The 22,475-nt window shown below is 37.1% G+C and overlaps 1 protein-coding gene across 2 annotated transcripts in view; it reads left to right on the top strand.

Moving 5' to 3' along the window:
- The first annotated feature begins 354 nt into the window (after positions 1 to 354).
- Positions 355 to 22,475, top strand: part of Prr16 (proline rich 16) — a 266,413-nt gene continuing 244,292 nt past the window's right edge. For both annotated transcript variants that reach the window (XR_009058302.1, XM_057788896.1), the window contains exon 1: positions 355 to 704. Coding sequence is in view for 1 of the 2 variants with exons in the window: in XM_057788896.1 (XP_057644879.1) it covers positions 546 to 704 (159 nt within the window). In the remaining variant the exon portion in view is untranslated. The remainder of the gene's footprint in view (positions 705 to 22,475) is intronic.

The raw sequence follows: 22,475 nt of genomic DNA, 5'->3' as shown, positions 1-22,475 counted from the left end.
ACTGTGGTCCCTTATGAATGAAACCAGGTCTTTGCTGGAGGGCAATGCTGGAGGGGCCTTGACAGACTGGAAGAAGACAGGCAGCTGCAGTCTGCCTTGATAGGGACCTTTTGGAATGAGGATGTAAGAAGGGTGGACAGCTCACGAACTTGTCTCCGGGCACCATGACGCCAAAAAGGTCTGGGAGAGACCCTAGCGGGATGTGCCTGGGGCGGTGCAGCTGACACCCCAGGCGGCGCCGCGCAGCCCCTCTCCACCCGCGAGTGTGCGCGCGAGCGGCAGGCGGCGGCGGGAGGAGGCGCAGGCGCGCTGCTCGCCCGTCTGCAGCCCGGCGCCGAGCGCCTCGTCTCGGGGAGTTGATGGCAGCACCACAGTGCGGCCGCCCGGCCAAGCGCACCGCGCAGCCACCCGCCGCTGCCCTCCGAGCAGCCGATATGTGGGGGGACTGGGGTGGGAGCGGCCGAAGCAGCGCCAGGGACCCGGGCGCGCAGCAGCCTCTGCTTGCTCGCCTGTCCTGACCTGGCTCGCTAGTTCCCCACCGAAGAATGTCAGCCAAGTCCAAAGGGAACCCCTCCTCGTCCTCTGCAGCCGAGGGACCTCCAGCAGCCTCCAAAACCAAGGTGAAGGAGCAGATCAAGATCATAGTGGAGGATCTGGAATTAGTCCTGGGCGACCTGAAGGACGTAGCCAAAGAACTTAAGGAGGTGAGAAGGGCTGGGGTGGGGAGGGAGTAGGGCAACCCGCGCCTTTCGGGTGGGTTCCGGTTCCCCTTTTCGCTTGGGACCATGGCATTTCCAAACTCCTGGCAACTACAGAGGGATGCCTGCAGACCGACTTTTTTTGCTCCGGCTACTCGTGAGAAGAGTTGTAGCACTTTCTTTTTTTAATCAGACAGAAATCAACTAGTGTTTTAATCGATGGACTCCGTAAGATGGTGGGAGGGATGGAGGCAAACTGCTGTCTACACGGGACTGTCAGTGGTGTCAGGGGAAGGGGTTAACTGGGGGTGTGTCATCAGAGCAGACGTGAGCACGGGCTGGTCCGAGCTGTGTGATGCTCTTAGCCTGCTGTGCTGCTCCCCCAGAGTCCTTTGGCAAGTCCGCTACTGGCCTGGCAGCCCCTGGAAGCTGAGCTAAAGGGGGGGGGGGGGGCTTCTTGGCCCTGCGCCAGGCCAGAGAGGGCACTGGGAAAGGGAAGCTCAGCTCTGGCTCCCCTCGCCTCTTTTCAAGTCCCACCAAAAAAAAAAAAAAAAAAAAAAAAAAAAAAAAAAAAGAGGTCTATTCTGGGTGATGACAGGAGTATCCAGCTAGGGGGAAGAAGAGATATCTGGGACTTTCTCACTTTCGCAATTCCTGAAGCATCCCCTGCCGCACCTTTCCGAAGGTTTCCAGCAACTCTGGGCCTTCGCGCCACCCCGAGTGTCGCCATTCTTCACTTCCTTTAATTCTGTCATCACTTGGCATTGAACCTGAGCAGTAGGGCTTACAGAGAAGTGTGTGTGTGTGTGTGTGTGTGTGTGTGTGTGTGTCGCGCATGCTTTGTGGTCTCACCACTTGCATCCTGGCTTTTTAGAACTAGGATTGTTCCCCCCCCCCCCGCCAGTATTCTACCCCCTCTGTACTCCGCCCCTCTCCACCCGGGTGAACTGGATTGGAAGAGGTGAGGTGTCGGGTTGAGGCTGCGTAACTCAGGCAGCCTAAGCGGCCCAGAGCTCCAGTGAGGGCCAGCGTGCAGGAGGTGGGTCTCCTTGTCAATCTGGCTGCCTTTTGTGGCTGGGGGAGCGATTGGCGATGCCCATGGAGCTGTTCCACTAAGGAGCAGGGTTCCTAGTGCGGTTCTTGGTGAGGGGGTCTTCAGTTTCAGCTGCAAGAAAACAAACTTCTTAGGTAGTGGTGGTGGTCGTGGTCTCCATGAAAAGACAAGGGAAGGGGCAATTATAGCCTAGTTCCAAATTGTAACTCAGTTTCCGAAACCAAGTGGGAGGCGATTTGGGGCTGTTTGGATGATTGGCCTCTAGAGATTATTCCCTCTGTCATTTCCAGCCCAAATGTGAAGAGTCTTCCAGGCATTACCTCTATGAACAAAACCCCGAGTTTCTAACCAAATTCAAAGCCCGTTGAGAGGACCCGTTCCTGACCAGAGTTTGTTTTGCTGGTGATGAATTCATTCTTGTAGGTTTCTCTGCAAACAGAACACAATTACTGCTAAGGTCCTGAAAGTCTGGTAGACACTGACAGGTCAGGAAACTTGTTCGTGTTTTCCTAAGGCTTGTTTCGCAACTAGTTGGCAGATGGAGGGGCTGGGCTGCAAAACCCAAGTTTAGAGATGTTTGTTTCTTTGTTTTCCTCCTTTTACTAGCCCTGTGTGTGGCAGGTTGTTTTCATTTGCAACATTATTGTGGTTTTATAAAAAATAATTTAGACAAGCTCCTCTTGGCATACCCCTGCTTTGCATTTTTTTTTAAAAGCTTTGGATGTAGAAAATCGAGAGCACCAAAGGGTATAGCTTTGTTTTGTTTGGGTAAGACTTAGAGAGAGAAGAAACAAGTAAACAATTTGATGTAAGAGTCCTGTAATGTGTCAGGACTCTCACTGTTTTGGATAGAATAAACCAGAAGCCACTACTCACGAACCTAACTCTTTGTGTTGTTATTACCAAGCATTTTAAGAACAAGAAAATATATGGGACAACATTTAACCTGTGATTTGTGGCTAGAATTAGAGATGCTAGTCTTTCCATGTATTCATTTAAAAATTTACATATTTAAGAGAAAAAAAAACAGTATGTCATAAAGAAATGGCAATGCAACAAGATAGATGAAGAGACCTAACAGAGGTAGAGAAAACATCTTCATTTGATGCCTTGCATGGTTTCAGTCCAAGGCTTATTTGGGTAAAAATCTCAGCATTAACTCTGAAATGCCTGGGTGATAAACAGTGGGATACGACTGTCAGCTCACTTTGCTGTGGACAGTCATCGACCTAGGCTCCAATGTGGCAGTGGGTCTGCTAAAGCGAAGGAGCAGAACAGGCTATTTATAGAAGAAGAATGGGAGCTATTTTCCCGGAGAAAATATTTGCAGAGCATGTTTAACCTGTGACATCGTGCAGTTGTTCAGCCTTGATCTGTTCTGGATAGTGCAGGACACATGACTAAGCATGTCTTTCACGAAGTTTCAAAGAAGCACATGACTGGAAACTCTGCCAAACTCTGCAAAGTTTGCTCATTTCTCTAACCTAAGACTCATACATACTAATGCTGCCATTAATATATTAACGGTTATGTTTAATATTCTGGCAGTTTGTAATGATGTATATTTATGTATAATATAGACTACTATATTCAAAATTCAAATTCCTTTATTGATAACATTATGTTTTTAGACCATAGTATGTTTTGATAAAAATTTACAGTGAACTTTTATTAACTTGGAATAGAAATTAAAGTAATAACATAATTTTGGCCGATCACTGTCAATTTCATTTTAATTACAACTTAAGGTTGAAACATTCTGCTTTTTATCTTTGTACCAAACCTCACCAATAAGACTGGTTATTTTTGTTTGATTACTTTAGTATTTTTGAAATTAGCATATAATTACATAACTTTCCCCATTCCCGTATTCTCTCTAATTCCCCTCCTTTTCTCTCTCAGATTCATGATTGATTATCTTTATAGTAGCCTTTAGAATTCTGACAGGCAGGGTAGATTTTATCCTGTGCTAGCTGTTTGAAACATTTAATAATTAGTAAGAAAACTCCAGTCTGTTCAGTAAGGGGAGTCCTTGTTGTGTTTTTTTTTTCTGATTTGTTCTTTAGTAATTTAATAAGTTATAAATGAATTTAGTATTATAAAGAGAGGTAGGATTTCTAGAAAACTCAAAGGCTGTTTCTTTTTTTTTCAGCCTCAAAATTGAACAAAACCTCAAAACAACTTGAGGATTTCAAAAATATTATGATTCATTTAGCTTTCTGTTCTATAACAAAAAACAACTAAAATATAGCTCTCTATATGTGTTCATTCAGCACCTACCATGTTAGAATACCATTTTGAGCTGGGCGGTGGTGGCGCACGCTTTTAATCCCAGCACTTGGGAGGCAGAGGCAGGCGGATCTCTGTGAGTTCGAGACCAGCCTGGTCTACAAGAGCTAGTTCCAGGACAGGCTCCAAAACCACAGAGAAACCCTGTCTCGAAAAAAAAGAATACCATTTTGATTGTTGTTAAAATGAATAACTATTGTTCATACTCAAAATTTACTTATGATGTGTTTATTCTGTTATTACACATCAACAATATAAAAAGTCATTATTACTTTGACTGCTACTCTGACTATTGAGGTAGAGAAGAAATTGAAGCTGACAGTACTAACTAGTACGTGTTCATTTACAATTCTGTACTGACTATATATGGTGTCCTGTGAGCAAAGAGCGAGAAGTTTAAGAAGACACAGGAAAAGAACTTTAAGAGGTTTAAAATTTATCCAGATTTTCATGGTGGACATACGTGGATTGGTTTGCAAGAGATCATATATTTGTGTGCTGTAAGTGAATATGTCAGACCTTCATGAAGAATGAAAGTTTGTAGAAGTATAAAATCAAAATATGCACCTCCCTTTGCAATATGGGTAAGATTTGAAGAGTTAACAAGGAAAAGACATTAAGAAAATGCATCATTGGAATACATAATTTATCCATGTTGTGTTTTCTATAAATTGAAAAAAAAAGTGTTTGTGAAACTCGAGAGTTTAAGGAATAAAATTAAGCACAACTGGTATAACAGATGTTAATGTTCAATTTTACTAAAAAAATGTGGAAATAAATCCGCTTTTTAAAACATTTCTTAAATAGTTTAAAATGTGGGTAATAATCTGAATGTTTGTTTCTGAGGATGGGGCTGGTGAAACGTTTTGTCTTAAATGTGTGTTTGCTAGAATATCTAATAAAGAGTTTTACTGCTTTGGAGGAATTATCTTCTTTCAGATAATTTATGGCCTTGAAATTTTTGTAGCATCTCATTGTTTTTTATCTTTACAGTGGTATTACATGAATGGGGTAAACTTCAACATGCAATATATAAAATTTATGTTTATAGTACGTAAGAGGGGCACTCATGAATAGGTATCATGGAGGCAAAGTAAGAACTGTTCTGTTGGTGAGCTAGAATTACTTCATAGCTGGGTTTCCCAGGCAGGCAAACCTGTGAATGGAAAGCACCCTTTAGTTTCCTTATAATGCCATAGGGAAAAAAGATAAGTACAACTTAAGTTAAACTTGAAAAACTTGGAAAGTCCATCTAACATTGATTTAGAAGAGAATTAACAGTTATTTGTCAGATACTTTTGCATATCAATGTTCTTTCTTTTTTTACAAAAAAAGATTATGTTATTAACTCATGTGTATGAGTGTTTTGCCTACATGTATTTTTGTCCATTAGGGAGGCCAGCAGAGGGCGTAAGAGCCCCTGGACCTGGAGTTACAGGTGGTTGTGAGCTAACATGTGGGAGCTAGGAGCTGGATGACTAGGAGAGCAGTTGATACATTTTCACCCTTGAGCCAACTCTGGAACCCCTGGAATTGAAGAGTTGGGAAAGTGGTCAGTGCTTTTAACTACTGAGCCATATGTGGGCTCCTTAATGGTCTTTCTTACTAACCCATTCATTTGCAGTTCTGTAGTTTATTGCTCTGGGAAATCCTATAGTATTTTTAGTTAATGAATCCATGCATATAAAAAGCATTATTAGAACAAATTATAGAAAATGATCTCTGTAGTGTTTTCTAAATTCTAAAATTATGAATGGGTAGAAAACAACAGTGTAATTAATAGTGGGAATCACCTTGTCTTTACTACTCTTTAGCTTACCTTACCAACGCTGAGATGTATTTACTAATGACTTTTTCTCTTCTTAAGCATGGTGCCTTATAATGTTACTGAGGGGTGATTCTGTGAGTGTAGAGATAATTAATAACAACCCCTACCACTCATATCTTTCTCTTTGATGAATTAAATCATTTAGCAAAGAGAATTAACTGATAAGAAACTCAAGCAGCCTTTAAGTAACAGTGTTCTTCAGGCATAGTGAAGTGATAGATAATAAAATCAATAGAATAGATTTCATTTTTACCTGCATTGTGTTTTCCACCCTGAGGCTCTGAGAATTTTAGATATTTAAGTCTAAGTATTAGAAAAAAAAGAAAGAAATACAGATCAGATCTAAGAACATTTTCCCAGACAAAACAGATGACAGGAAATTCTCATGGAGGTACCTTATGGAAAATTTTCTCTGGCAATTTATGAGAATTGATAAGAATCACAACAGATTGATAATTAAATTAACTGAAAGTCTGATAAATGATATCAAGCTGCCAATGTAAACCTAACTCACAATAAAGGGCACTATTTTTTTAAAGAACACTTTTTTCTGATTTTAGAAATTATGTAGTTTTATAAAACATCTGGGTAGATGCTTTAAATGAGAAAATAAAAACTTATTATTAGCAGAAATAGATAATGCTGAACATTTTGTTACTTTATCTTTAGTCTTTTGGTATCAGGATTTTGATGAGGTTGAAGTAAGAGAAATAAGAAGTATATACAGTGTTATTGTCAGTTTTCTTTAATGACACAGAGTATAGCGATTACCTGGTAGCCGTAGGATAAGCGATAATACTGCTAATGTTACTTAGATAAATTATTTCTAACATTTTGTGCTTATTGAATACCCATAGAAGCAGCAGCTTTGGCAACAAGCAAGGCTAAAGAACAGGTTGTATTCGAGATACTCTTCAAAGTTCTAACCCAACCAATCTCCATAACTGTCATTTCTCATTTTACAGATAAGAAAACTAAGGTGACATGGGTCAAGGTCCTAGTTCAAAGTCGTTTGCACAACCATGACGCTTAAAACTCATGTTTGTGTTGGAGACTAGACATTTCATGTCCTTTTCTATGATTTTGTCTCTCATATTTTGACTTTCTATATTTTTAATTAAAAATGGGAGCTTTAAATTCTTCAATTCATATTAATCTATCTTCCAGAGAAGTCCTTTTTTTGTTTTGTTTTGTTTTATTTTCCTGCCAGCAGCAATATATATATATATATATATATATATATATATATATATATATATGCTTTCTCAGATTCAGAGTGATGTTATATAAAATACTTAAAGTTTTTTGTGTGAAATAATATATTCCTGATAATACTCTTTTTTATTCCTTTTTTCTGCAAGGAGGAGGTACACTTACATTTCAGTATCAAGATTGAAGCAACATTAATAGTGAAAAAATGAGACTTTAATTTTTATTTTTCAAATAAATAGGCACTTCAGTAAATTATGAATGTTATTCAGCGTCTCAATATCAAGGCTTAAAAAGTAAAAGTCAATAAAAGTAATTCTGATGTCTCATGTTGTGTACAAATTATATATAATTATATCATATATAATATGCAATTGTATAATATTATGTGATTATGTAATTATAAATTTAAATTATAGATATTATATATGATATGATTATATATATCATGTATATAATCATATAATATTTTGTAATTACATAATTATATATGCAAAATATGTATTATTTGTATACAACATGAGATATCAAAATTACTCTTATTGACTTTTTCTTTTCCTTTCTAAACCATGTTATTGAATAACATTAAATATATATATATACATATACATACTTATACACATATATACACTCATTTTTTTCACTGCTGGATATTGAACGCAGTGCCTACTTGCTAGCTAAACACTCTACCACTTAGCTACAGCCCAGGCTTGTACAGGTCTTTTCAATTAAGAAAAAATAATTTGTTATTGTATTACATTCAAACGAAGGCCCTATCTATCATGATGGTTGTGTTTTGAGAGTCACCTTGCTTGCTGCTCCAATTGATGAGTTAGAGAATTTGTTGACTTCTTAATCAGGCAAAAAAAGTATTAAGCTGATTTATGCTACCTTGTTTATTTTTGTATACTTGGTTGTGAACCATTCCCTTTCCACCACACACACACACAAAATACATGAAATAACCTTATGTTTGTTTCTGGTGTGACATGAACAAACCTTTTCATTTATTAAAACTTCATTAGGAAAATCTGCTCAAAATTAAGATGTCCTGTATGATCTTGGAAGCTCAAGTCAACAATATCATGTCTAAACAAGAGCCAGTAACTAATATTTACTGAAATGAAAAGAATAAAGCCATGTCTCATTAATGCCTTAATCAGAATACACTCAAGAGGTGGCCTGCCAATTTAAGACAAATGTTGCAATATATTGCATGAGTTAATCTGTGTATTTATTTATTTATTGTCCAAAGATGGAAATGTAGGAGGTCTCAAAGTAATTAAATTCCCAGATTCCACTTTCAGCTAAGACATAGGAACCATGCAAACACAGAATGTTCCCTTCTAATGCCCGTCACTCTTCCTGAACTGTGCAAATACTACTCAGGTACTTTGTGAGAACTTATTCTTATGTGGAGAATGATTGAAATGACTCAAGCTATCTAAGTATGTTCAATCCTTCTGTTATTTTGGTGTTTGGCACAGCATTATGTTGATTCTCCACTATGGATAACATATGCTTATCTGGAACAAGCAAATTTGATGATTCCTAACAGGTTATTATTACTTTTTCCTGACTTCATAGAGAAGGTTAAGAGATACACTGGTGAGTCAGTTTCCTTTCCCCCAACATTTTATCGTATCACAGATTTAAAATCGCACTGTATATAACAGACAAAAACTGCCAGGTTCAATAACACTGAGCAAGTCAATCATCTTTTAATGTCAGAGGTTCTTAATCTTTGCTACATAAACTACCCTTAAAATTGGTTTGTTTTTCCTGGCACCAGAGCCATGCTATAGTAAGTGTCTTCACATGCTCTGAGAACCTTTGGTGAGGGAGGGAAACTCAAGCAAAGGGACAAAACAGCCACTGACTGAACTCACACATTTCCAGTCTGTAATTTCAGTTCTGTTATTTGTTCACGACTAAAAGCCGGTATCTATGAAAATGAAAAAAAAAATCATCATACGAGGGGCTGAAATAAGATGATGTGCTAGTTAGTTTTTGTCAACTTGATACAGAGAAAGATAGAAAGAGGGAACTGAGGCTGAGAAGTTGCCTGTATTAGACTGGCCTGTGTCTGTGACTGTGGGCATATTTTTTCAGTTGCAATTGATGGAGAAAGGTCTATCTCACTGTGGGTGGTACCACCCCCAGTAATGTAGTCCTCAGTTGGATAAGCAGGTAGTTGAATGTGAGCCTGGAAGCAAGCTTTCTTCCATGGTCTCTGCTTCACTTCCTGCCTTTGTGTTCCTGCCCTCAACTCCTGCCCTAACTTCCTTCCATGACAGTTTATGACCCATGTGGTATAAGATGAAATAAACCCTTTACTTCTCAAGTTATTTTTGGCCTATGTTTTATCAGACCACTTGGGATGCAAACTAGAACAGATGTCTTTGTTCCAGGGGCCACATAAGTAGTGTGTCAGATTTTCACTTACTTTAGAAGATTCTGTGTTTGTGTAAACCCACTACTCTCCAAAACTGTCAAATTCACACATAACTGATATCTATCTTATTTTTACTGAGTGTAACTTATCAGAAAAATTTACTACAAGACTAAACATTTTTAGATCTTATTTTTAAGCATGTCATGTTCTTAAAACTTGTCCCAGGACAGCATGTTTCTTCATTGTTCTTCGTTTTCTCTGCAATGTGTAGTTGTGAATTATGAAACATATATTGAATCCCTGATATATGTAAGTTGTCGTTCTGAGGGCTCTGAATGATACATGCATGAATACACTCAAGGGCCTACTCTTAGAGAACATTACTTCCGGGAGGGTGAGCTTTAGTTCTTTAAAGCTAAAACAATATAGAAAGTGCAAAGACCATGCTAAACTATATAGTGATCGCAAAACACAAGACAAATCCATCTTACTCTTTTTATTGATTTCTGGATTAATGCATCTAAAACTTCTCTGAATAATACCTGCAGTAACTCCTGCATTATATCGTGGTTTCAGATGTGAGGTTAAACAGTGTTGATTTGATAGTTCATTCTATAATTTCAACCAGTTACTAATATAGGAACTTGCTTTTGTGAGATAACTCTCCCAATGAGAATTTCAGTTGTCAAAGTATGCCCACATTACAATAATCATTATCATTATAATTCACATTGATCACAGCATAATAATTAGCTACTATTAATTTTTACGCAGATTGGAATGGATTTTCTTCAGCTATATCGCATCTACGTTTTTAGTTCTTTTGTCTAAGAATGTGAAAAATTTTAACTAAATTACTAGAACAAAAAGAATTTCATGATCATGATAATTTCTCAAGATATATAGCAAGCAAAGAGTGTTGAATCAAAGATAGGACGGCAATGATGTGTTACTTGTAGAAGGAAAAAAGCATGTTTAATCACTACTAGAACTGCATAAACTAACCATAGACAAAAATAATCCCATTTGGTACCAGCGTGAACAGATAAAATCCAACAAACAATTGAGCAAGCATTTTCTCAAGTATTTTGAATGCATCTTTTCTTTTGGGGGCAGCTGGAGGTGAGGCACTTATTAAGCAGTTCAAACTCATTCTTGAAATCCATTTTCTTGGCTTTGCTTCTTAAAAGCTGAGATATTATGGGTGTGGGTCACCACTCCTGGTTTAATGTACATCCAAAGTCTCATTCTTAGTTGATGTGGAACTTGAGGACCTAATTTTAAAGAATACCTAGTAAAGATAATAAGGGCTAAAAGACAATCATGCATTTGACCGTTAGCCTGCTCTTTCTAGTTTACTCAAGGAAATTACTAATTTTCTTTTGTCTCGTTTATACCATCATATTTTTTAACAGAATGCTAGAGGATTCCTCTCAAAATGTAACAGAAATGAAATATAATAAAGCTATTTTTGATATAGTTCCATGAATATTGCCATGCATTTTCTTAGCTTTCCTTTACAATAAACTTGAACCAGTGGGCTGAGCATGTTAATACCTTTTTCTTCTTAGTTTTCCTTAAACCCAGTACAACCAGGTCTACTCTCATCATCATTGTAGCAAAGCTGACTCTCCCCAGGTTTCCAAAGACAGGTTATTTAACTGAATGGCTGATTTTCAGAGCTAGCATTCTGTAATATAGTAGGTGCTAATGTTACATATTAGTAACACTTGAAGTCTCTAATAATCTTTCTTCCATGTGTTTGGAGTGCTGTATTTTTTCAATCTACTGATTTTCCCCGTCTCTGGTACTTACATGTATTCCTCCTTGGTGATATCTGAACTCAAATTACTGTTTGGTTTTTAATTCACATTTTTTCCCTTGGCATTTTATCCAGTCTGTAAATAAATTCTATTGATAGGTCCCCAACTCTTAAATTTGTCTAACTCTTTTTTACTTTCTTTTATCTGTATCTTACTTGCCTAGCCTGGTGATCTACTTTCTCCTAGACATTATTGCCTGTCACCTTTCCATGCCAGTTGGAGGTGTCTCTCAGCTTGATTTGGGGATCATTATATATTATCTTCAATCCATGAGAAAGTGTGATTGAATGTTCAGAGTTTGTTCAGGTCGTAACTTCCCTGCTTCTTGTAGCCTGCACCCAGCGACTCATTTGGGTTGGTACAATACTAACAATGTCCCTGCTCACCTCCTAATGGTTTTTCTTCCCTTTGATTATTATCCCCTGTGAAGTTTCTAGCCTCCTTTTTTTACTAATTCCATACTGGTTCTCTTTGCTTCAGCAGTAGTAATCTTGCTATTTCATGAGTGAAAGTGATAAGCACATATAAGTTGTACCTGACTGTTATCTGTTTCAGGCACATTCTGGCAGCTCTCTATATAGTTAGACATTCTTGTTTTACAGGTTTCACGTGTGTGTGTGTGTGTGTGTGGTTTTGCATATACCAGTGGTTCTCAACCTGAGGGATACGTGGGAGGTTCTCAGAAAGGTAAGGTAAGGGAAACATGTTGTAATTATATTATTATCTCAAAAACCCACATGTAAGTATCAATAAATACTTGGAATTTTTTTCCAACTCTAAGTTTATCCTCTTTTTTTTTTGGTTTTTTTTTCGAGACAGGGTTTCTCTGTGGTTTTGGAGCCTGTCCTGGAACTAGCTCTTGTAGACCAGGCTGGTCTCGAACTAAGTTTATCCTCTTAAACCTATTCTCTTACGGTTCAAAACCATCACCGTTTACTTTTCACCGCTTTGCCATGTTTTCTGAAAATTAACCTATATAATGCATACATATTATATACAATAATATATAATTGTATGTAATAAATATTGCACATCTTATATAACAGATGCATTTTGTAAGGATTTTTTGTTTTTCTTACCTATTACATGTATGTGGGTGGAATGAGGTCTTGTTTTCCCTTCTTTGATTTCACAATTGAGCAACATTCTTTTCTTTGAAATGGTCAGAGGTTTTTTTGGGTAATGCTATCCTGCTGAGCAATGGTTACAAGCCAGAATTCTAAGTTAAACAAGACAAAGAGAACAAAACCTTATCAAATCTTTACCCCTCTCATCCTTTGCCAGTGACTCTTAAACTACTCCTGGCCCAGTGGAATTCTCAACCCGTTCTTTCTACATAAACCATAAATGTGGAATGGGCTTCTCTGTCAGAATTCTATGCATAATTTGAGACGGCTCATTTTCTTTGTAATACAGACATGTCACTTTAAGATATTTGTAACATTAAGCACCTTATGTTTCCAACGAATTAGAATTATCTGTTTTTCTAGTAGAATACGTAAATTAAAATGGGGAGAGAGAATATTTACTTTTTAAATCTAAAACATTTATCTTTTCTTCTGCTTGAATACTGTTCATCTTCTTGTCATTAACCTTGGCAAATTTTAAACTAACTGGAAAAAAAAAACATTTAAAACAAGATCCTGTTTAAATACGTTTTTAGTACTCCATTTGAGAACCAAGCATGAACAACTTAGTGAGTCCTAATGCCTAAAATACTGAGGGAGCACAGAAGGCCTATGTTCAGCTTCCCATTTCTTACTCTTATTCACTCCCTCTAGTGTTCAAAAATATGGAATTCATAGTGAGCCTATTGTCACCATAGCACAGACTGTTATGTGGAAACAGTGTTTTCTCCCTAATAGAGTTTTGTTTTCTTTAGATAATGTTGGCACAGTCCTGACCTCTCAGAACTCACCATCTCCCCTTCCCTGAGGATTCTGACACGCCTGACTTTCTTATGTTCATGTTTACAATCTGTGCACATCTGTTAGAGACACATCTGTATTTCTGTCTTTACATTCTTCCTCCATTAGTATACCTACAGTCAAGATTTTAGTTTTGCAATCTTGTGATGTAGTTTTGCGATAGGAATACTGAAATTAAATACACCCCTTTCAAACTCCCTTATGAAAGAACCATAAAATCTCCAGGAGGAGAAAGAAAGTTAAAAGGAAAAATAGATGGTTATTGAAGATAGACATTTAATAATTTTAACACATATAAAAGAGATTGTTTTCAATCATGAAACTCAGCTGCTATTTGCTGATTTTTAAAAATTAGGGCCTAGAGTTTAAATTTATTCTCTAAATTAATTGACATTATTAGAGATATTTGTTTAATGTCCTATAGCTTTTATGCAACTTTAATATTTAATTTCTCATTATATGAAGAGTGCATTCACTATTTCTCCTTTCCTTCTGACTTCTGGGCAAGATGTGGCTTTTGTACTTTTCAACTCATAGCGTTAGTGATTATCAACACAAGGTCCCCAAGACTGGGCCTGTCAACACTCTGCCATGAAGCAGGAAGGGGCTCATTGAGTCCATCCTTCCCTGAAAATTTGTCTGCACTTAGTGATAGTTGAGGGGAAGAGGGACATATCTTTTCCAGTAGCAAAGTTACTGGGAAAAGGTCCATGCTCCAGTTGAGAACGTCTGTCTCTTCGTACTCCTGTAAGCAAACCTAAGGAAAATCATCTGGCTCATTAAAGATAAAGGAAGTTGAAGGGAGGGTCATTAAGAAAAGGATGAGGATCATCAAGAATTGAAGGAGATAAGGAGTGTGAAAGGAGATGAAAAGATCAAACAACATTATTTACATGTACAAAATGTCATAATAAGAAATCAAAGGCAAAATATTGAAATAAAGAAATTAAATTATATTCAGAGACACTGCTTCAAATTTCTATTCACTATTTTGAAGTATATTATAAAGATCGATACATTTTAAAACAGGATTCAAAACTCAACATGCTCTCTCTATCAATCTTCCAAATTTATTTTGAGTGCTTAATCCTTGTTTATAACAGGTTACCCTGTATACCTTTGGGGAAAGAAATTTTTTAGTAGAATAATGGAGTACGCTCTGTGCATTTTTGATTGTTTCATGAATCACAAATGCTTGAGAATTTACCATCTGTTTCCTAAAGTTACTAATACTCACAAGCCAATACATTATATCACCAACTGTCTCCTTAGCTTACCTGAGCCAAGCAGCTCACTGAACGCTGACATCCTAGCATTTCGAAGAGAAGTAGGCTTTCAAGAACCTGATCAGGAGAATCTTTTATTTATATGTGTTTCTTTTGCCAAGATACCAAGAAGGAAGTCCTAAGCTGTGCACACACAATTTAGTATTACTTAATAGTGTTAGTTTCAATGGCATTCAGTTTAGCTTTCAGAGATCTGAAATGTTTCTAGCTATGCTAATGTTCTTATTGGATTATGGTAATGTGTCTTATTTTCCCTTAAGACTGGTGAAGAAAAAGATTAACGTAAAAGTATTGGCATCTGATCAAAGTTGCAGAGAGAAAAGAAAAACAGACCAAGAATTATCATTGGATGGCTGGAGAGAGAAAGAACAGAGTCTCCCTCAGTTACTCAACTGAGGGAATCCTTGAACTCACTGTGTTATCAGAGGATGACTTTGAACCTTGTAATTCTAATGTCAAATGTTGGAATTACAGCCATTTGCTACTATACCCCACAGTTAATCCGTTTAGTCTAGAATTTGAGAGTTAGGTCAGCGTTCTGCCTCTGAGTTATATTCCAAGCCTGAATGGATACTATGTTAATAAACTTGCTTTGTATGTAATGTTATGACATAATGGTTAATGAAGGAAGTTCATTACTTACTAGATTGATATAAGGGGATGCATTTCTTAAATGTTAAGGGAAATGAATCAATTATCTCTTAGTCAGAATTCTTGATCGCCTGTGTAGTGATATTTTATGTCATCCTGTAGTATCAACAGATGTAAAAAAGTGATTCATAGATACAAAAGCCATCCTTTAAATCATAACATCTAGTATTCATCACGTCAGGCATTAATCCAAAACAACCTTTTAATGATAAAATACACCACAGTATTTTGTATGATGTAGTTTTCTTTGATATTTAATTTCAAATTAAATATACTTCCCTTATCTCCATTTTAAATTGTATTATTGTGTACCAGTTTTCAACGGTGTGTGCCCTTTGGATGATGGTTCTGGATACTCTGATAGTCTTAACCTAGCTAGAGGAAGTAGGCCACTGGGGGCAGGCCCTCTGAGGTATAGTATCTCTGATCCCACTCCCTGCCAATTTCATTGCTTCCTGTCTGGCAAATAGCAAGAACAGCCTTTACCATAGGCTCTGGCTAATAAGAGACTCTACTCCAGGCTACGGAACAAGCCAAGGGACAGAACTGTGGGAAATGGAAGCTAAAAGGAATCCTTTTCCTGAAGTTGCTTCTGTCAGAGACCCATCAAAGCAATGAGAAAATTGAAACATATACCATGGCAGATATTTATTTCCTTTGTTAGTAGGAAAGGGTTCTACCACACACAGAGTATTGTAACTTCTCCTAGAAGCTATTGCAAGAGCCTTTGATCTGAGAAGTAAACAGAAAATAAAGATGAGCTACATTAAACTGTACTGTAAATTATGGAAAGCACATTATAATTACCAATAGAGGCAGAATATCATACATTCACACATGGAAATTATTTTAAAATAAGATGTTTCTATGAATTTAAGATAGGCTTTCTATAACATTTTCTATAATGTTGTACAAAGAGAATTCAGTCAATGGTAAAAAATTGATTGTAGCATTTCTATAAAATTTAGTGAAATTTATTTAAAATTTATAGAATAATAATATTTGCAAAATATACAAAAATTAATTTAAAAATATGTCAATAATTACAGTCAAATTGATTTCTATTTCTCAATGAACCAAGAAATATCCAACCTGAGTTAGTATCTATCTAACCTATTATTCTGATAGAAAATGGCTCCTGGTTCTTTTATTTAATTGTTGTTACTAAGCCTGACATAATTTTAATATTTATAAACATAATTTAGTATATATACATTTCATATAAAAGTGGAGAAATTGACAGTAGTGAAATGCTACCTTAGTTTCTTGTTCTGTAGCTGTGTTAAATAACACAAAACTTTCATTGATATTTTGTTTATAAAAGAAAGGTTGCCCGAAGATCGAAGGGCATAGAGATCTGGAGGTCTGTTCAAACAGAAAGGAAGTGATATGGCTGGGCGGAAGGAGGAAGTGATGAGGCAGGAGGAAACAGGAACTCAGTCAGTCTCTTTTCAGCTTGCAACTTGAGTAGGTAAGGTGGCTGTGATTTTGCCCCTTCGTCTCTCTGATCTCTCAGCATTTTCCCCAGATCTGACTCCAGGCTTTTACTATTAAGACCCATTAGAACTCGTGCTACAAACACTGACAAAGACAGCCTAAGGGCCTGTGGGAGGGGCGTCTCTCTCTCTCTCTCTCTCTCTCTCTCTCTCTCTCTCTCTCTCTCTCTCTCTGTCTCTCTCTGTCTCTCTCTGTGGGTGTGTGTCTGTTTCTGTGTTATTTTATTTTGGTTTACAGTCCAGGTTATTTAGTTATTATTTAGTTAATCCCAGAAGGGATGTCACAGCAGCAAGAGATTGAGGCAGCTTGCCACATTTCAGTCTGCGTCAAGATCAGAGTGAAGTATGCTTGTCCTCAGTCTTCTCCTTAAGCAGTTCAGGGTTCCAGCCCAGAGAATGGTGCCTCCCACAATGAGCAGATCCTTTTACCTTGGGTAACCTACTTAAGAGGTTCCCACACATGCATATCCAGAGGCCCCTTCCCTGGTGAATGTGCATCTCATCTGTTTGACTGTTTGACAGTTCAGACTAACCATCTCAATATACATATCAATCTCTGGGTATTTCTTTTCTTGTAATCAGCATGTTATCTTACAGCAGTGTGTACCATGGAGGAGTGCTATAAAAAAAAAGTTACTGAAGGACTAAACACATAACTTTCAAAGCTTTTTTTTTTTTTGACAAGTATATTTAGCTAGTATGGAGTGCTGAATGAGGAATTTAAGTATCTGAAATTCCTACTTAAATTCCTGTATCAGCTCCATTTGTACTATTTTCACTATTGCTAGAAGGTGTAGTAATTAATCTCAGTACTCCTTTAGCAGGAGGATCTCTATGAGTTCAAAACCTGCCTCCTCTACATAGTGAGTTCCAAGACAGGAGGATTATAGAGGGGTGGGGAGAGGGTGGGAAGGAGGAAGAGAGGAAGTGAGAGAGAAATCAGTTATTGTATAGTCATGGTGCATCATGCCACAATCATCTACTACCCTCAAATCTCTATTATATAATTCAGTAGTCATTCATTTTGTCCAATACAAAAGCCCTCTCCACAGCCAGTGGGTGAAGAGCTGTTTTCTAGTCTGTCATTCTGGTCTCCCATGCTTCTTATACTGCTGTATCAAGATAATGCTCTCAAGGGCGAAATTCAAGAACTAATAGCCACATGAGTGTTTTGATCTGCAAGGAAAATAGATTTTCTGCACATACAGTTTGTGTTCCATAGAGAAATATAAGGGACTGAAGCTTTATAAAACCACAACGAAAATGAAATCTGTTAGCTCCTGAAGGCTCAGTACTATCCTACCACAACTTTACAGGATTTGAGTTTTTTTTTTTAAAAACTAAGGTTTATGTGGCTTTAATTTTGTACTATTTCAAAAATAAACACATACATGTGTACACATGCTGAGTTTCATGCATACAGAGAGGATATGACAAATGATATATTTGTATTATTTTCCGAATACTTGAAGATAAAGATTCTGCTTTCTTGAGGTAGTGGTGAGTATTGGAGAGATGGTTCAGCAGTTAAGAGCACTTCCTGTTGTCCCAGAGGACCTGAATTCAGTTTCTACAACCCACATCGGTTCACAACCACCTGTAATTGCAATTCTGAGCAGCTCATGCTCTGTTCTGCCTCCCTCTTCTGGGCATCTGCGCACAGGTGGCATTCAATCACACAGGTCCTGCACACATACACATAAATGAAATTAATAACACATAAATCCTTGGGAAGAGTCTGCTTTTCCTGAAGCAATGAGTCAGAACTACTGATTGTATAAATCACTGTCCATGATCTTGGAAATTGAATGTCAGACTGTCAGAATGTATCAAAAACTCACCTTTAGTGGAATCTTTTGTCCATAGTAAATCAAAGATATATCAGTTCTGTTGTACTTGTCAGCAAAACTGTAAATAGAAAATATAATGTGCCCTTTGCTTTAGAATGGCAGGCATTTTTGAATGCTTCAATGCCAGCATATTGCTCAGAACACAAAACCAGAGAAAAAAGTAGATATCTACTATTCTCTGAGCAGCGCTAACTCACTTGTGCAAGGATCACACATTAAAATTATTTCATGTTTTGAGCTCCAGCATGGCTGGAGGACATTTCCAATCATTTTTGTCCACAGTAGGCCATAGACAGCAAATCAGAATGGGTGGTAGGATTGCTGTCTGACTCTTCCTTTGAGATCTGTACTCTGGCCCGAGTGTGAAACAGAAACAAACAAACAGCAGCAGCAGCAGCAGCAGCAGCAGCAGCAGCAGCAGCAGCAGCAGCAGCAGCAGCAGCAAAATCTTAGAATAACATTCATGAAACATGCAAGTGGACAAAGGTGGGCAGGCTGCAGGTTTCTAGGCAGAAAAGCAAACTTCGCAAAGGGATGTGAATGAAAACTGACTGACTTTGTCAACTGTCAAACTCTGCACTAGGAGGCATACTTATATTTGAACTGTACCCAGTATATGGTATTTCCTCCAAGAAGATGGGTTCTAGAGATAGCTTATCTGGAGTCTGACCGGGTCTCAGTCATATAGATAGCAAAGAGATCATTTGAGCTATTACCCACCTCTGGTTGGGAGAGCTTAGGGAGTGTCTGTCTGTAAGGGTCATTAAGATTACTGGCCATCTCCAGTCATGGTTGTAGGAACTTGAAAAGGCCTGACTTAGTAGATAACACAAATCACCAGACTCTTAATCACTTCCAGTTTTCAGCTTTCTGGATGGAAGAACAGGTTTTTCTTCTTTCTCATTGGAAAGACAATCGTTATGTGCTTAACACAGGTTTTTCTGGAGATTTAAGGGTGCAAGGATCTTCCTGCTATGCTCCCAACAACAAACAAGGATGGCTTTTTTGTTTGTTTGTTTGGGACAGGGTTTCTCTGTATAGCTTTGGCTGTTCTGAAACTCACTCTGTAGACCAGGCTGGCCTCAAACTCACAGAGATCTTCCTGCCTCTGCTTCCCAAATGCTGGGATTAAAGGTGTGCACCACCCACCGCCCAGCAAGGGTGGCTTTTATTTGAAGAAGTTTCAAGTTCCTTTATCCAGATGAAGATAGATATTCTGCTTGAAGCATGAGAGTGTGACTAATGTACTGTGACTGTCTGGTAAAACACAAAATTCAAAGAAACTTTTATTCCCCAAAGCTGTAAACTTCCAAACCACGAGGTTTCAGAAAATACCCTCTTTCTACCAGAATTTAGAATATAATTAGAGAATGCTGTCTTAAATTTACAGAATGAAATCTATGGTGTCAATTTTAGTTTGTTTTCTTCTTAAGATGACATGGTCATTCGGAAGTACAGTACTTGATCCTGTAAAAAAATCTGAATTATATCCACTATATATATTTTATATAATTTAACTTATTTGACATTCAATTTGAATAAAATTCTAAAAACTTATATATTTTATTAATTTTATTTTTAGAGTTGATTTTAAAATATTTTCCTATTTTGCAAAAATATTTGGAGATTTTTCCTAATTATATGGAAAAAGTAAATATATAAGTTAAATATTGGCTATCTTTAATTTAGGAATAATATTAGTACAAACTTATAAAAGGACCATAATAAGCTTTTAGCACATACATTGGTGCTAAATATTTAAATTTAATTTAAACATTTAAATCCCAGAAGGTACCAAGATTAAATAGCCATCACCATGGCCACCTCTAGGCTTATAGCATCTGTTTCTGCTTGTTGTGGATGTGCTGGGGTTCTGCTAAATGGAAACAGTTACACAGCACGCAAATAGCTCATTATGAGTTGCTATGCCACTTCCAGATGTTGGTGTAAATTATGTCTAGATTTTCTTTCTCATGTTTCCCTGCTAACACATTGAGTATCCTGAAGTGACTTCAAAAGTATGGAGAATGATGAGGTCCCACAGTGAATTTCCTTGGCACTCTGTTAACATGGCCTTGACAATGTGTTACTCATGCCACCCTTCAGACACCATGGCTTCCTGCTCTCCATGAGCATACACAGACGGTAGAGTGGGTATAAACATCCTCTCTTAGTGTTCTTCATGTTTTGAAGCTACCATCTTTGCAGAATGACTTATTTTTTAGATCATCAAACCTTGATAAAAAGCTTCATTATGTGTATTTGATGAATCAATTAATTTAGAATGATGTAATCACAAGTGTAAAGAGTGTTACAAAATTGTCACTGGAATTGATTCCTTTTATTTTGAATTATTTCCTTTTATTTTGAATTCATATGTATGAAACATATTGTGCTTTTTGAAATTATAGTTTTTGTAACTAATGTTTCTTGCTTATGCATTGACTTTCTGTTAAAATATAACCAAAAAGTAGTATCCATTGTGACAAGCTGCTTTATGGGAAAACTTGCATTTTCATTGGAATTAACCAACATTAATAAGTTGATGCTATTTGATTTTTAAATTTGGGCTTTTAGTCTGAGATAATTATAGATTCACACACATATGTAAAGAAGAATATATAGAAAAATCTTAGATTTTTTTCTAGCCCTTCTGTGGAAATACCTTTCAAATCTGTGGGAAAATAGAATAATCAGGATATTAACTTGGATGACGTCGGGCTACCAAAAGCCACGGGCTTTTTACAGATATCCCAACTTTTTTCCTGTGTCCATTCATGTCCTAAACACTAGTAGTCCTTTTCTGTAAATTTCCCTTTGTAAGAAAGTTATAGCTATGAAATCATTTTATGTACTATTTTGAACATTATTTTTATAATTGCATAATTATCTGGGGATTCACCAGCTTATTATGTACATCAGCAGTTTGTTCTGTTTCACTGATGACTAGTATGTCATGGTACAGATGCATCATTCATTGTTGAACATTCACACATTGAAGGACGTGTGTGCTGTCAGCAGTTTGGGTCTATGATGAACGAAGCTTCTGTGAATATATATGTAAAAGTTTTGATGTGAGTATGTCTTTGTTGTTGTTGGAAATCTGCCTGAGAATGCAATTTTTTGATCATGCTTTAGTTCCATACATAGATTCATCAGAAACTGTCACTGGTTTTCCAGAGTGTTGCCTCATTTTCCAGAATAATTTGATGTGTTTGTGATGCAGCTTCTTGGTTGTTCTCCATCATCACCAGCACTGGATGCGAATGTTTGTGCTGGATGTTCTTGAGAGGAGGGATAGAGTGCTATAATGTTGAGCACATGTCTTCTTTGGTGTATTATCTGCTGTGTTTTTTCTTCTGTTTTGAAAACTTGGTTTTTGCCTTTTACTGTTGAGTTTAGACAGTTCTTTACATATTATCATTATTAGTTCCTTGTCAAATATAGGATTTTCTAATATATCCTCTCAGTCTGAAGCTTGATATAGGATTCCCCTCTGTATGCTATGAATATGCTTTAGTGCCATTGGTTAATAAAGAAGTTGTTTCAGCCTATAGCAGGACAGAATAAATCAGGTGGAAAATCCAAACAGAGATATATATCTCTGTAGGCAGAGTCAGCAAGATGCCATGTAGCTACCAAAGGAGAGAGATGCCCAGAATCTTTCTGGTAAGCCACAGCCTCATGGTGATACATAGATTAATAGAAATGGGTTAATAGTCCAAACAGAATTGTAATTAATATAGTTTCTGTGTGATTGTTCATGTCTGATGGTTAGGAATGAAAGAGCAGTTTCCAATTATAGAAGGTTTTTTTTTTTATTTTCACAGAATATCTGGGAATCCAAATGTATAATTTTATGAAATTAAACTTAAAATTATTTATTGTATGCATAATACTATAGGTATTATTACACTTCTCTGCCTTTCTCTGTGTTCTGACCATTTTCTCTTACATTTACAATACTG

Source organism: Chionomys nivalis, chromosome 14 (genome assembly GCF_950005125.1).
Source record: "Chionomys nivalis chromosome 14, mChiNiv1.1, whole genome shotgun sequence".
NCBI lineage: Eukaryota > Metazoa > Chordata > Mammalia > Rodentia > Cricetidae > Chionomys > Chionomys nivalis.
This window is presented reverse-complemented; position numbering and strand designations above follow the sequence as displayed.